General features: G+C 47.6%; 1 protein-coding gene across 13 annotated transcripts in view; it reads left to right on the top strand.

Annotated features, from left to right (window-relative positions):
- Window positions 1-14,872, top strand: part of Rap1gap2 (RAP1 GTPase activating protein 2) — a 219,296-nt gene that overhangs the window by 177,589 nt on the left and 26,835 nt on the right. For all 13 annotated transcript variants that reach the window (XM_021225668.2, XM_040749118.1, XM_040749117.1 and 10 more), the window contains 4 exons: window positions 1,384-1,467; window positions 7,166-7,266; window positions 8,922-9,051; window positions 10,914-11,069. In XM_021225668.2, coding sequence (XP_021081327.2) covers window positions 1,384-1,467; window positions 7,166-7,266; window positions 8,922-9,051; window positions 10,914-11,069 — 471 coding nt within the window. The remainder of the gene's footprint in view (window positions 1-1,383; window positions 1,468-7,165; window positions 7,267-8,921; window positions 9,052-10,913; window positions 11,070-14,872) is intronic.

The following is a 14,872-nucleotide window of genomic DNA, read 5'->3' as shown; positions in this document are numbered from 1 at the left end:
ATTGCTTGAAATTGCCCTTAGGAAAAGACCCTGTGTACTGACTGCATTCATAAGCCAGCAGAGACTCTGGGAGGAAATGGAAGCTTCCGCTATGGCTTCTGCTGTGGCCCCTGCACCTGCAGCCAAAGCTTGCTGGGTCATCTCTGCCCATCCCCCAAGCCTCAGTCCTGACAACCAGGAGCTGTGAGATGAAATTTCTGGCTGGGAAGCAAGACCTTCACCCTGATCCGACATTCAGAACATCCCCAACCACATCGTAAATGATTTCTACTGGGCTCAGCACTCCTAGAATCATATGTGTGTCTGTGGAGCCATGAGCTGGTGGTAGGATCCTCAGCTGCATAGAACGCTTCCCTCAGATGCCCCTTTGTAGTCATTTTGTCATCCGTAGACACCAGCAATATCCTGCACTCCAGAGAATGGTTTCTGTCATTCAGACAGCCGCGGCCTCCACAGAGGTAAAGTGCAATGGCAGCCTGTCATGGGCCACAGTGCAGTGGCAGCCTGTCATGGGGCAGCCTGTCATGGCTGCATGTTTCAGCCAAGTCAAGCCAGGTTTCTTCCTTTAGCACAGCACATGGCCAGTCCCTCTTTTGTGTTGTAGATGTTTCCCAATAGCACTCTCTCTCCTCAGTCCTCTTTCTCATGAACTGGTCGAGTTCTGGTATTTCTGGAGGGTTCCATGGATGGTGACAGCGCGAGCTGCTCCATGCTTGCCACTGTCCGTGCCTTGGCTTGTTGGATCTCTGAAATTCCACATCTGCCTTTGACCGAGGAGGGAGATGAAGCATAGGGAGGTTGCCTGGCCATGTAACACCACATAGCTCAAAGCACTGGATTCAAAATCAGACCTACGTGTTTGTGATTTTACATACCAATGCCATGAGGCAAAGGGGGAGCGTAGCCAGAGCCTGTGGCCAGGGGATTTTTTTTGTCTCTTTCTCTTTGTACATCTTTCTAGAGTGCATTCATTTTATGGGTTGACATCTGGGTAGGAGCAGTTACTTGCTCAGACTTACATTTCTGAAAAGAATTTGAATTAGAGCTGGCCATTTGATGGGGACGGGATTGGCTTTACTATTATTTTTTATACCACAAATAAAACTGTGGGGTAAAGTGAGTTCCTTATGTCCCAGCTGTGGCTGGCACATCTGGATGGTCAGAATGGGAGGTTTGGCTGCCACTGGGATATCCCAGGTGCTGGGAGCTAGAGAGGGCCTTGGACATCACTCTGACACTGGGCAGTTCTTTGCTTCTCTTCCTCTGCCTGTGTGGCCGTCTCTTCTCTAGGTCCACTCTCTGACGAAGTGGGCATGCCTTTCATTTTTTCCCCTTGCCTCCTGTTGACTCAGTCTTGATTTTTTTCTTTTCCACAATTTTTAGGCCTCTCAGATGATTGTGTCCTATGATGAGCATGATGTCAACAACACTTTCAAGTTTGGGGTTATTTACCAAAAAGCCAGGCAGGTAAGTACCATGGTTCACATTGGTCACCATAGCCTCTGTTTATGACTTTACATTATTTATCTACCCCAAGCACAAGGGTCCTGAGCTAGGCTCTTTCTTTTTTAAGATATGTCTTATTTTTAATTAAGTGTATATGTATGTGTTTTGTGTGGGTATATATACATATGTGAGTGCAGGTCATGGTTCAGAAGAGGGAGTTGAAATCCCAGGAATTGGAATTATAGGCAGATGTGAACCACTTGATGTGGGTGCTGGGAACTGAATTCAGGTCCTCTGCAAGACCAGCAAGTGCTCTTAACCACTGAGTTATCTCTCTAGCCCCTTCTCTTACTTTTCAATGAGAGCATTTTATGAATTTTGTATTTTAGCTTAGCCTAATAAACTAACCTTGGCATCTTCATCACTGTGCATTATACCTTGTTCTCCTTCCTTTCTGTCCCCGTTGCACTCCTCCTGGAATTCAGCTGGTTCCCTTTCGCCACCCCCCCCAAGCTTTCTTGTTACACAGCCTCCATTGCTCACTCTGTTTCCTGCTTTCATTAAGATCGCTTCATCTTTCATGACCACAAACTCACACTCACACATACATGTGAGTACACACATACACGTGATTTTTAAATTTTGAGACAGGGTTTTACTATGTAGTTTTGGCTGGCCTGGAACTTACTGTATAGACGAGTCTGTCGTTGAATGCAGAGATCTGCTTGACTCTCCTTCCTTAGTGCTGGGATTAAAGGTGTGCACCACCATGGCTGGCAGACACACATATATTTTTAAGTTCAGGCCGGCAGTGGTGGCGCACGCCTTTAATCCCAGCACTTGGGAGGCAGAGACAGGCAGGTCTCTGTGAGTTTAAGGCCAGCCTGGTATGCAGACCTAGTGCCAGGAGAGGCTCCAAAGCTACACAGAGAAACCTTGTCTCAAACAACCATTTTTTTAAGTTCAGAGGACACATATGCAGTATTTGTCTTTCTGAGTCTGACTTATTTTACTTAACATAATGATTTTCAGTGGTATCCATTTTCCTGCAAATGTCATAATTTCAATTTTCTTCATGGCTGAATAAAATTCCATCGTGTGATATTTGCCTATTCATCTTTTGATAAGGCATCTAGGTTGGTTTCATTTCCAGGCTATTGTAAATAGTGTGTTTACAGACATGGATGTGTAAGCATCTTTGTAGTTATTAAATGTTCTGAGTACAGTTGTCAAATTTAAAGCATAAATTGGATTGGAGGTAGCTGAATGCTCAAGGAAGGCAACTTTACAAGAAGGCCTGCAGGTCTTGCAGATGGTGGTGTAGTTCTCCCACAGTAAAGTCTAATTCTTCCTTGCTCTTTCCACTTATATTTATCTGTGGGCTATGAGTCACAGGAAAACTCAAATAAGAGAGAGGGAATGGGTTAGCCTAAGCTACTCTTCTCCCAGCAGGAAATTAGCCTTTTCTCATCACTCAGTGGGGTGTTGGAGCCCAGTGATGCCATGCTGGTAGGTTGAAATCAGCCTTGCTGGAAATATTTACACGGTGGAAGTTAGAAAAGAGCAAAGCTTCTATTCCCTCACTGGGGAAGCAGGTTTTTAAAGTCTGTCTTCCGCAGTGAACATTACTAAATGTCCCAAGCAGAATGGTCAGCTGAAGGCACCGATGTCTCCTCATCCATGTTCTGGAAGGAAATTCCACGCTCATTTTCCCCTTGTATACAAGTGCCCAGCATGGTGCTGGGCAGACAGACAGACAGATACATGCATACACTTGGTAAATTTATGTGTGTAGAAGAGTCAATTGGTATGTGATTATTGAATGAATGGAAAATTTGGCTCTGCTAATGGCAGCTCATTGATGTTCTGTGGTTTTTTTTTTTGCATGGCCATCTCTTTCTTGTTTAGTTGATTTCTTTGTTGGTTAGCCTTCTTGATTAGCTGGTTTCTTTGTCCGAAGACATTAGACCTCAGAAGACACAGGTCTGCTTCAGTGCACTAACTGGGTGAAGGGTTTCAGAACTAGAAGGCCAGCATGGGTGCATCACATAATTCAAGGGAGATGATTCCAGTTGCCACTGTCAGGACTTTCACATATTAACCACTTATTTCACACATCATGGCTACTGCCATCCCTGTAATTAAGGTTCTTTGCTTGTGAATTTTACCAAAACATATCTTACATGGTGATTACAATCCAATGTTCCAGCAAAGTTGCAATTATTGACTATTAACCATCCACCTCTGAGAAGGAGCCCGTGTATTATTTATGTACCCAGTGCTGCTGCAGGGGAGAAGTCAGGAAGATAAAATACTTTAAAAAATGCTGGGCAAATTGTTACTCTGTAAACCTACAGCTGGGGACATTTAGTATGAACATTTGTTGCATGGAATCTCTAAACTGGTCGTTGGATAAAAATAAGCCACACCTAACTGTCCTGTTAGTTTTAAAGGAAATTATACAGTGCTACTCTAATTGGAAAGCGATTGTCACTGTCCCTCACTATTAACTGAAGGCAGTTTGTGTGTATCTGTTTGTGTGTGCTCATGCATGCATGAGTGTGCATGAGTATGTGTGCATATGTGTAACTGATTAATTTTGTTTTGCTTTGGCGACTGTAACTCGGGCTGATATTGAACTTGCTATGTAGCCCAGGCTGGCCTGGAACTCTTTACTCTTCCGTCACAGTCTTCTGCTTGCTGAGATTACCAGCACCAGTCTTAAGAAATACTATTAAAAAGAAAAATAAAGTTGCTGAGATGGGTTAGAGTGTGAGGCCTCTTGAAGGCTTGGAACCTGAGGTCTGTTCTTATTTGTTGTGAATAGAATGGCGTGGAGCCCAGCAGTAGAGCATGTGGTGTGGGGGAAGCTCTGAGTTCCATCTCTAGCAGGCACAGGAGAGGTGAGGTAGAGCTACCTGGTGGAGACTTTGTCCTTGAGTTGACTGGGAGAATTTTATGTGCAGGTGTTTGTGATCCTGCCTCTGTGGGCAGAGCACATGGATTAGGCAGGACCTGTCAGTGTTTTAAGTCTGTCACTATTTACAGGGTTTACCATTATTTTCAGTTTTGCTTTCATTAGTAGTTATTAACCTTATTAGTTTTGCATAGGAGGAAATAACAGAGAAAGGTCTGATACTTTTATCCAGTTTTTCCAAAGGCCAGGCAGGTCTCAAACTACAGCACTATGTCACACTAGGATGATTGACATAATAGAAATATTACTCCAGTTTACCCAATTCACATGAACTTAAAATGTCTGCCTGCCTGCCTGTCTGTCTGTCTATCATCTATCCATCATCTACATGCATACAGAAATCAAAGGATAACTTTTAGGAGTCAGTTCTCTATATTACGTGGGTCCAGGAATTGAACTCAAGTTGTCAGGGTTGGCAGCAAGTGCCCTTACCTACTGAGCTGTCTTGCAGGTCCCTCTCATGGACTTATTTGTATGTGGCATGTGTATGTGTGTCATGGATGTTGTATGTATGTATGTTGCTCCATGTTGTTTTGTCCATGTGTAGGTTCCATGGTGAAGAAACAGATTCTCGCTACAAAGTTCCCTACATTTTCCTTTTCTCGTTACACCCATTTCCCCTGCCTCTGTTTTTCCCTCTAGTTCCTAACTGTTGGCAACCAATAATCTGTTCCCCATCTTTGTTTCACACTGAGATGGCACCACACTGATAAGGTATATCGTTTCTTTATGACTTAGTAACCTTTTAGTTAAAAACCTTCAAGGCTGCTCTCAGCAGATTCTCCAACTTCTCAAGTGTGTCACTAGTTTGTTTCTTTTCTTCTTGTTTCCCCTTCTCTCCCTCTGTCCCTTCCTCCCCCCTTTTCTGTTTCCCTCCTTCTTTTCCTCTAGCCTTTCATTATTTTGAAATAGATTCTCACTGTGTAGCCCAGGCTGGTCTTGAACTTGGTAACTCCCTGAGTACTGGGATTATAGATGTGTCACCATGGCTTCTGTCACCATGTCATCTGACTTAGGCTCTGTTTTTGTTGCTGAGTAGTATTCCGTGGTCTAGCTGCACACGCTTATGCTTAGCCATCCATTCACTAAGACATCATAGTTATTTCCAGCACTGGAGAATTACGACCAGAACTAGTATGAAGACTTTTATCTAGGATTTGGATTTTTGAACCCATGCTTTCATTTCTCGGAGATAATTGCCTAGAAGTATAACTGCTGGCCCTATGGTAAATTGCATGTGTAGCCACCAGACCATTTTCTGGAGCGCCAGATGTTTTCTGATGTTTCCCCATCAGAGTGTGCAGCTTTCTTGCATGTGAGCCGGATTTGGTGCTGCTGACTTTTAATTTAGCCCTTCTGACACATGCATGGTCTGCCTCATTGTGGTTCTAGTTTTCATTTCCCTGCTGCCTATGATGCTGGACAGTTTTTGTCATGTGCTTACACACTATCTGGGTGTCCACTTAGGTGAAATGTCTATGTGTTTTTGACCATTTTCTAATTTTTCTTACTGTTAAGTTTTTATCATGGCTTTCCTAATCTATAATTCTCATGCTGTGCAACTCACAATCGTAAGAATTACAGTTCCACAGGTGGCTTGAGGTGTGATCTCAGTGGCACGGCGATAATGATCTAATTCTAAAATATGCTCATTACTCTCCAAATAAAACCCACACCTATGGAAGTCATCCCTCTGGCCCATTCCATTTAGCTCCTGGAAGATATCAAATTCAAGGCCAGCTGCATAGTGAGAATCTGTGTCAAAGTAGTCTGCCTTCCAGTTCAGTGGATTTGTCTATTCTGGACCTTTGAGAAGTAGAAGAATATATGTGATACTTTTAACTGGTCTCTTTCACTTAGATAAATGTTTTCAGGGTTCATCTATGTTGTAATGTGTATCTATTGCTTATTTAGGTCAAGTAATGTTCCACTGAATGACTATACCACATAAAAACAGCCTGTTGGTTGGTCACAGATAATCTGGGTTGTTTCCACTTGTGGGTTATGTACAGTGTTGCTGTTGATATTCATGCACAAGTTTTTGTGTGTGTGTGTGTGTCCATGTATTTTGATGTACCTTTATACCTAGGGGTGAAACTGCTCAGTGGTTAGCCTTCTGAGAGCCTGACAGACTGTTGTCGGGGTATCCACCATGTTCACATTTCTGTCAACAGTGATCAAGTGTTCAGAGGTCTCCATAACCCACCCACGCTTTTACTTGTCATTCATCATCACACCCCTCCTAGTGGTTGTGAAGTGTAGTCTTACTGTGGTTTCGGTTACTGTAGAATTTTTGTTATGGGTCAGAGTCTCACTGTGTAGCCCCAGCCGGCCTAGAATTTGCTCTGTAGTCCCACCCTCGCCTTGAATTCATGGAACTCTGCCTGCCTCTGCCTTCTGAGTCCAAGAATTAAAGGTGTGTGCCGCCTGGCTGAGCCCCACATTAGTTTTGAGAGTTCTTTCTGGAGCTGCTTTGGAAGCCTGTGACCCGTCCTTTACTTTGAGTCATGCTTTTGGTGTCAAGTCTGCTCTTTACTCTGACTCTCCTGGACTTCAAGGCTTCCTTACCCAGGGCCAGAGCCTACCCCTGCAGAGTGTTCCTCCATTAACCTGTCCTCTAGCTGAGGCACACGTACTAGACAGCAGGGAAGAGGGGAGAAAGGGACCGGAGTCTGGACATGCCTTTCGCTTCACACCCAGAGGTTTCTTCTCATTCCTTCCACCGCTCCTTGTGTCTTCTAGACCCTTGAGGAAGAGCTCTTCAGGAACAATGAGGAGAGCCCAGCTTTCAAGGAGTTTTTGAATCTCCTGGGGGACACCATCACACTGCAGGACTTCAAAGGGTGAGTTTTGTCAGGGGCTGGCTTCATCCATGAATGAGGCCCTTGGTGAGGGCCTGGGCAGACAGCTCTGTCCTGGGGGAGCATGGAGACTTTTCTAGCTTCTGATGTTTTGCTCACATACCTGCATTCCTGAAGACTCAGTGGTCCTAGGGATAATCCAGAGTGACAGGTTGGCTGGAAGGCAGTGGCCTCAGAAGCGTGATGAGATTGCTCCTGCTGAGGTTTACCTTCCTAATTACATTTGGCTCAAACTGACAGTGAAAGGCATCTGCCTTCCCTACCGCTCACCTGGCAGGAGAAAGAGAACCCTGTGCCGTTTGGAAGGAAATGACCCACTTTGGACAACATGGGAAGAACAGATAATTAAGACTTCACTCGAACATAATAACCCCCTTGGCAGAAGTCCATGCAACAGCCCCTTAAATGGGTAGAAAGCTAGGATATTGGGACTAGTGTTTGGAAAACCCTGGCCCTTGACTTTCCTTAGAAAAGGTGACATTTGGGAATATTTCAGACCTGTCCAACCGAGTGGCTGGCATATGGCTGAGAGTCCTAAGACGTTCAGGAGCCCAAACAAACACCTAACGTCTTGTGAAAAGCAATTAGTCCAGTTGCAGTAGGTGTTCAGTAAGGGCTTTCTTCCTCTGCTTCCCCTCCCCCTTTGCTCATCTTTTCCTCATTTTGAAGTCACTGCTGTTGTCTGGAGTCTGGAGTCAGTCCCACCAGGGTTAAAAACCCCACCTCGAACTCTCACAAGTCCTGAGCTGTTGGACCAGTGACTTTACCTAGAGAAGAGTCCAGTTGCTTATCTGTAATAAAGAGAGATAACCATGAACATAACAGCACCCACAAGATCACAGGGAGCTAAGACCGGTAATGGGGACAAAGCAGGTTTGGAACCCGAAAGGGCTGAGGTGCACTTATTTTTTTTCCCTCCCAGTTGCTGAAGACTGTGGTCCCAGACTTGCAGCCACATCTCTGTGAAGGGAGAAGGGCTCGCTCCTGGAAGACCATCAGTTCTTCCCCAGCTTCTCCTTCCAGGGTGATGCAAGTGTGAATGGAGGGGCTGACTGTTTAAAGTTGATCAGCTGTCCCTTCTTCTTGAAGGCTCCGAGCCCCCCATGGGTTCACCCACATCCCGTAGAGTGACTGACTCTCCTGGCTCTTGACCAGACAGAGCAAAGGCTCATGCCCAGCCTCTGGGGCCTTGGGGAGCTAGGTCAGGCATTGTGTAGGGTTATGAATGGGTGATGTCCTTCTCACTTGAACAGCCATACGGAGGGTGCTGTTCAGCCAAGGCTTGAACTCGAGGCTTTGCTTTAAATTAGTTTGTTAATTTGGCTGTGTTATAAGACAGTCCCACTCCATAGCCTGAACTGGCCTCAAACTCTGGATCCTCCTGTTTTGACCTTCAAAGTGCTAGGGTTACTAACATGTGGCCACCAGGTCCCAGCTACCATCTTTCGTATAGGTGGTTGATGGTAGGGTACTCAGCTAGGCTGCTCAGAAGAACCAGCCTCCATACCTCCCTACCTTACACCTCATTGGCCCTCAGCTCTTCCATGCCTTCTCATCCACTTGCTTGCTGCCCGTCCTTAGTGGCACCAGGATGCCGCTTCACCTCCTCATTCTGCTCCTGCCCTGTTTCACGGCAGTTTCCGAGGAGGCCTGGATGTGACCCACGGACAGACAGGGGTGGAGTCGGTGTACACCACTTTCCGGGACCGGGAGATCATGTTCCATGTCTCTACCAAGCTGCCCTTCACAGATGGTGACACCCAGCAGGTAACCAGTGCAGAAGGCAGGGCCAAGCTGCAGGTTGCTTCTCTTTTGATGGGTGGGGCACTGCAGTCTGGGGTGGCCAGTTAAGACCCTTCCTTGAGGCTCGGGGTGTACTCATCTAGGATGCAGGAGGCAGGATGCAGGAGGCCCTAGACTATATCTGTAGCACCAAAAGTAGAAGTTTCCCTCAGGAGGTTAATGAAGGGTCAAGCTGAGAGCAAAGCAAATCAGGCTACTCCGCAGATCTGCAGATGGGAAGCCAGGAGAGCAAGCCGAGTGTTTGAGACTCCTGGCTAGTCAGTGGCCTCGTGGCTTTGGAACACATGGAGTGGCATCTGTATTTTAGAGCTGCTGTAGGTTTCTGAACAGTGGGCTCCTGTGAGCCTCATCTGGCATGTGCCTGCTTCTTGTGGAACCCCTGTCCTGGCCACTCTGCCCTTCTGCCTCCTGGCTGCCCCGTGAGTGTGAAGTTTGTGTGAGAATCCTCCCAGCCTCATTGCCTGTCCCTAGTCTGGGGACTCTGTGAGACCCGTCCAGCATTTGCCAGCTCTCTCCAGGGTAGCTGCTTTGAGCTGCACATCCCTGGGGAGGGCTAGGCTCTCGAGCTGATCCTGGCTGCTGTGACATTAATCACGTTATCCCACTTTCCTCCTTCCTGTCTCAGAGAAACAGGAGGGCCTCCTCCAAACCCTGACCAGTTTGTTTCTGCCTAGGGTCCTGGGAAGGGAACAGGGATGCAAAATTGTAAACATTGGACATGGCTTCTTGGGAATCAAAGAAATTGGCAAGCCAATTATTATTTGGCTCCCAAATAATAACTGAATGTTCCAGAAACACATGGGTGTGGGATTCCTTGTGTAGACAAAGTGGGTTTTTCCTGGGTGTATCACCTTTGACCCCTGTTTTCTCACAGCCTCCCTCACCTACTGCCTTAGTCTGAGGCTCATTACCTCAGGGTTACTTCAGCCTGGCATGTGCTACAGAGCTTGGCTCTTGGCAGGGACCAAATCAATGAGAGGTCTTTCCTCTTAAGAGATGGGTGCCCAGTGGTGTGTGTGTGTGTAACAAAATGAGGCAGTTTGCATAAAAGCACCCAGTACAGTGTTCAGAGCAGCACAGACACTCTGTAAGTGAGAAACTCAATTTGAAAGGCCTGAGCACAAGTCCCACTTTGAGTCCACATTTAATAAGGGACCAAACACACGGGTGGGACCTGGTACACAGGAAGACCTTAACATTTGTAATCATCTGTGGGAGCAGCCATTCACAGTTCCTGGCACATAGTGGGGCTTGTAACTTAGATCACATGGTAAAGTGCCTGGCACTGCCGGGTCCCGTCCAGTCCTTCTCCCCTAGCCAGTTGACCTGCGTTTCTCTGAGTGTGTCTTCACCTGTGGTGGAATGATCTGTCCCCTGCCTATTCTGTGGACATTTCCTCACCAATTCTGCCCACGTTTTTTCAGGATGCTGTCTGCTGCCACCTGCTCTCTGCCCCTAGAGCTGCCGGGTCCTTTCTGCCAGAGAGCAGCTGATTTACTCTCGGCTGGCAGCTTGGTTAGTGTGTTCAGGGGGCTCCTCCTGTGTTTGTGTTTCTTCTGGGTCACTGATGACTGGCCTGCCATTCTTACATTCTCTCCAGGGTCCCGAGTCCAGGGTCTCTACGCTGTTGAGTTTCGTTACACTCAGGCCACGCTTACCTAACAACATGGTGGTCTCCCTCCCTTTCCTTCTTGGTAGTTCCCACAGATTGAGAGACAGAGTTCAGGGATTATGAAAGGCGGAATAAAGAGGAATTTGACGTTGAGATCTTTTCTGTTTAGGGAGGGTCTTAGCTGTCTTCTAACAATGAAGTACTTTCTGTTTAGCTGCAGAGAAAACGACACATTGGTAATGACATTGTGGCCATCATCTTCCAAGAGGAAAACACACCGTTTGTCCCAGATATGATTGCGTCAAACTTCTTACATGCCTACATAGTTGTTCAGGCTGAGAGCCTGGGCACAGAGACCCCATCCTACAAGGTAAGAGAAAAGCCTCATGGGGGAGGGCAGTCATGGGCCCAGGTACATCCTTAGGGGTGGTGGGCTCAGTGACAGCAAAAGACACTAGGTCTTAGCTGGGTGGTGATGATGCACACCTTTAATCCCAGCACTCTGGAGGCAGATGTAGGCAGATCTCTGAGTTTGAGGCCAGCCTGGTCTACAGAGCAAGTTCCAAGCAAGATACCAGTCTTAATAGTACTGTGGTCCCTATGGTTGGTCCGGCTTCAGAGATTTGGAGCCTGGCCCTTGGTGGAAATCGCCTTCCAATATCATCTCCTCCATCCTTATCTAGCTCTTCAGCTTTTCACTCAATAATCCAGAAGCCCCAAGTGCTGAGCTTTGGATATGGTGATAGCATTTGCTAGAGGAAGTCTGAGGAAGAGGATCTGGAAAGGATGGTCAGGAAAGGGGAGGGAAAAGGGGGAAATAGGAAGACAAAGGCTAGAGGGGACTCATAGACCCTGACCCCCGCATCTGGATGATGTGGAAAATGGGCAACTTAAGTTGAGAATGCAAGACCTTGGTGATGCTCCTGACTGCAGACTTTTAGTTTTTCTTTCTAAGACACTTGAGAGCTAAAAATGTCACCCTGGCCACTGGTAGTGATACATGCCTGTAATCCCCAGGTGTGGGGGCAGAGTCATGGGGGATGAAGAGTTCCAAGCTAGTCTGGCCTACGTAGTGAGACCGTGTAAAAACAATGAAAAGAGGACGAGGAGGGTGCAGGAGGCAAAGTGAATTAAAGGAAGTTGGATTTAGTCAGTGTATACCGTCTGCATGTGAGGAAATGTATAATTAATACATGTCAATTTAAGAACAGAGAAGGAAGGGCCACCTGTTGTAACGGGAGGAGGTGTGTGGAGTGCATTAACTGTTCTGGCTCCCAGTCCTAGGGATCAGAGAGGCAGGGCTCGTTCCCTTGCCCCCCTCACTCACTGGCAGCTTCTTCACCTCCCTCATTTTCCTAACCTCCATGGCAGCACGTCTCTGTGTACCGTTAGTTGGAGGGGCCTGGGACCCAAGGGAGATAGGTTGAGTCAGAAATTTTAGGGTGAGGGCTAGGTGGTTCCCCAAGCCACCTAGCAAGAGCCAAGTGGAGAGTTTCTGCTTTTCTTTGTTTCCTGGGAAGAGAGACCAGAGTTCACATTCCCAAAGTGTTCCCTACATCACAGACTGCTGGGTACCAGCATCTTAAGTAGTAGGAGAAATGGCCCTGTCTTTGCAAATGGGAGAGTTGAGGCTGGGAGTGTATACTAGATGCTAACCCAGGCCCTTGCTGCTTTCCGGGGCTTGCTGTGTCTTAGCCATCTTCTCAGCCTTCACAATGGTGATGCTTCTGTTTGTCAGTATAGACCCCCAGGTGATAAGTGCAGAAGTCAGGTCAGCTTTGAAATCCTAGTATGAGACATAAAAAGAAAGAAAGAAAAAAGGAGTTCTCAGGGTGGAGAGGTGGCTGCCAGTAAAGTACGTGCTGTACAAACACTAGCACCTGAGCTCAAGTCCTGAGCACCCCCATAGAGAGCTGATTGCATTTGTAATTCCAGCACTGGAGTGGCAGAGACACAAAGGTTCCTGGGGTCAGCCAGTTTGGCCAAATAAAGGTTCAGTGAGAGACCCTGTCTCAAAAGATAAGGTGGGAGTCACGTGTGGTGGCATACACCTTTAATTCTCGTACCTGGGAGGTAGAGGCAGGCGGATCTCTGAGGGTTTGAATTCAGCCTGGTCAACATAGTGAGTTCCAGGACATCCAGGGCTACAGAGAGCCTGTTACAAAACAAAGAGCCCTCCCTCCCCCAATAACAATAAAAAAATGTAAGCAGCTCGGTGGGTAAAGGAGTTCTCTACACAAGTCTGGTGCCCCAAGTTTGATCACCGGCACCTGCCCTTTGAGCTCCCAACACACCCTGCCCCCATATGCACATATGTGTACGCTCCCCCCCACAGAAGCTCAATCCTCCCCCAACAAGCCCACAATAAGCACGTCTCCCCGTTGAGGTCCATGGGCTTCTTTTGTGTGCATGGCTGTGTGTGCCCCTCAGACACTGAGCAATCTAGCCTGCTTTGACTGAAATGGGCATTCAGCTTACAGTAGTCTGGTTCATTTGCTGGTAGACACAGGACTTCTTATTCCATGCCTGCCATGTGCTGGGAACACTGGGGAACAAGGAAGAGCTGGCTTTGTTGACCCCCAGGCAAGGTTCAGAGGACCAGGGAGTGTAGTTCAGTCAGGGTAGCATAATAGCCACTCTCCTCCTACTGAGGCGGGTTTGGATTTGGGACCCATGCCTGCGTCTTCCAAGGTGCTCCCAGAGTGCTGTCCACCTAGCTTGCCCCTCCCCCCCAGAAGCACTGTGGGTGACTCATAAACTGAGGAAGACTGGCTGAACCCCATAGGAGGAGGACAAGAAAGAAGAGTAAAGGAGGGAGGGACCCCCAGGCAGAGTGGCACAGCAGCAGGGGTCTCTGCCTCTGGCCCTGTCTCTTTGTGGCTGTGTGATTGCCATCTCTGGGCTTCTATTTCTATCTTTGCAAAGCAGGGGAGCTGGGTTATATAACTTCAGAGAACCTTTTAGTCCTGGTTACTTGTGGGAGCAGAGACAGAGGCAGGGTAGGGTATGGGCTGCCAGGTGTATTAGGAAACTATGTAGTTTTGTTTTGTTTTGTTTTAGGTTTTTCAAGACAGGGTTTCTCTGTGTAGCTTTGGAGCCTGTCCTGGAACTTGCTCTGTAGACCAGGCTGGACAAACTCACAGAGATCTGCCTGCCTCTGCCTCCCCAGTGCTGGGGTTAAAGGTGTGCGCCACCACCGCCAGGCAGGGAACTCTGTGTTTAAGGTGCCCTTTAATGTAGTCTGGTGGGGAAAGTAAAGACAAAAACAAAACAAGACAAAACTGGGTGATGGTGGTTCCCGCTCTGTGCCAGGCTCTGCATTACAGTGTCGTCTCTTTTTATATTCATTTGTGTGTGAGAGTGTGTATGAGTGTGTGTGTGTGAGTGTGTGTGTGTGTGTGTGTAAATCAGAGGTCAACTTGCAGTAGTCAATTCTCTCCGTCCACAATGCGGCTCCTGGGGATTGAACCAGGTTGTTGGGTTTGGTGGCAAGTCATCTCACTAGCCCTTGAAGCCTAACAAGGTCCACCAGCCTGCTCATAGGGATGAGACTGAGGCTGATTGTTGCTGAGGGCACTTAAAGCCAAGGCCACAGAGCCAGAGAGCCTGGAGCTGGAAGTCTTCCCAGGAGCCTTCGGGGCAGGTGAGAAACCGGCTCCATGAGTGTGCATGAAATGTGACACTGAATTACTTTCCAGGTAGGGGTTTAGTTCTCATCACTCTAGATTGGAAAGAGATTCCAGCTCAGCAGTCAATGGGTTCCCCCATCCTTACCCCCAGGGGCCATCCCACCCTACTCCTGAAGTACTGCCAAGGTTCTGAGAACCTTATGTGAAGCAGGCAGCTGGGGAGGGCCTTCTCCTGCCCATCATGGCTGCCTCTGAGCAGCCCTGCCAAAGCCCCAACCTGTACCTGGACTTGAGGGGGGGCTTTGTTGGGTCTCCAGCCCTTACTCTCGAAGTTCCCCTGGGCCCCTGGTTGTCCCCATACTGAGCTCCTTGAAGCTTCAAAGGGGCTCCTAGTGAGCTGCTCCTGCTTCCTCCCAGCCCATACCTGCTTTAGCTACTGGAAGGTAAACTCAGTGACTCAGTGCCGTGCTTCCCTGAAGCAAGCTGAGAGGAGGAGGTGACAAAAGCTTAGCTGCCTGGGGACACTGAGGTCAGAGGAGGAGAT

The sequence above is a fragment of the Mesocricetus auratus genome, unplaced genomic scaffold (genome assembly GCF_017639785.1).
Source record: "Mesocricetus auratus isolate SY011 unplaced genomic scaffold, BCM_Maur_2.0 Super-Scaffold_100007, whole genome shotgun sequence".
Lineage (NCBI taxonomy): Eukaryota > Metazoa > Chordata > Mammalia > Rodentia > Cricetidae > Mesocricetus > Mesocricetus auratus.
Note: the sequence above shows the minus strand (reverse complement) of the source record. Positions and strands in the feature narration are given on the sequence as shown.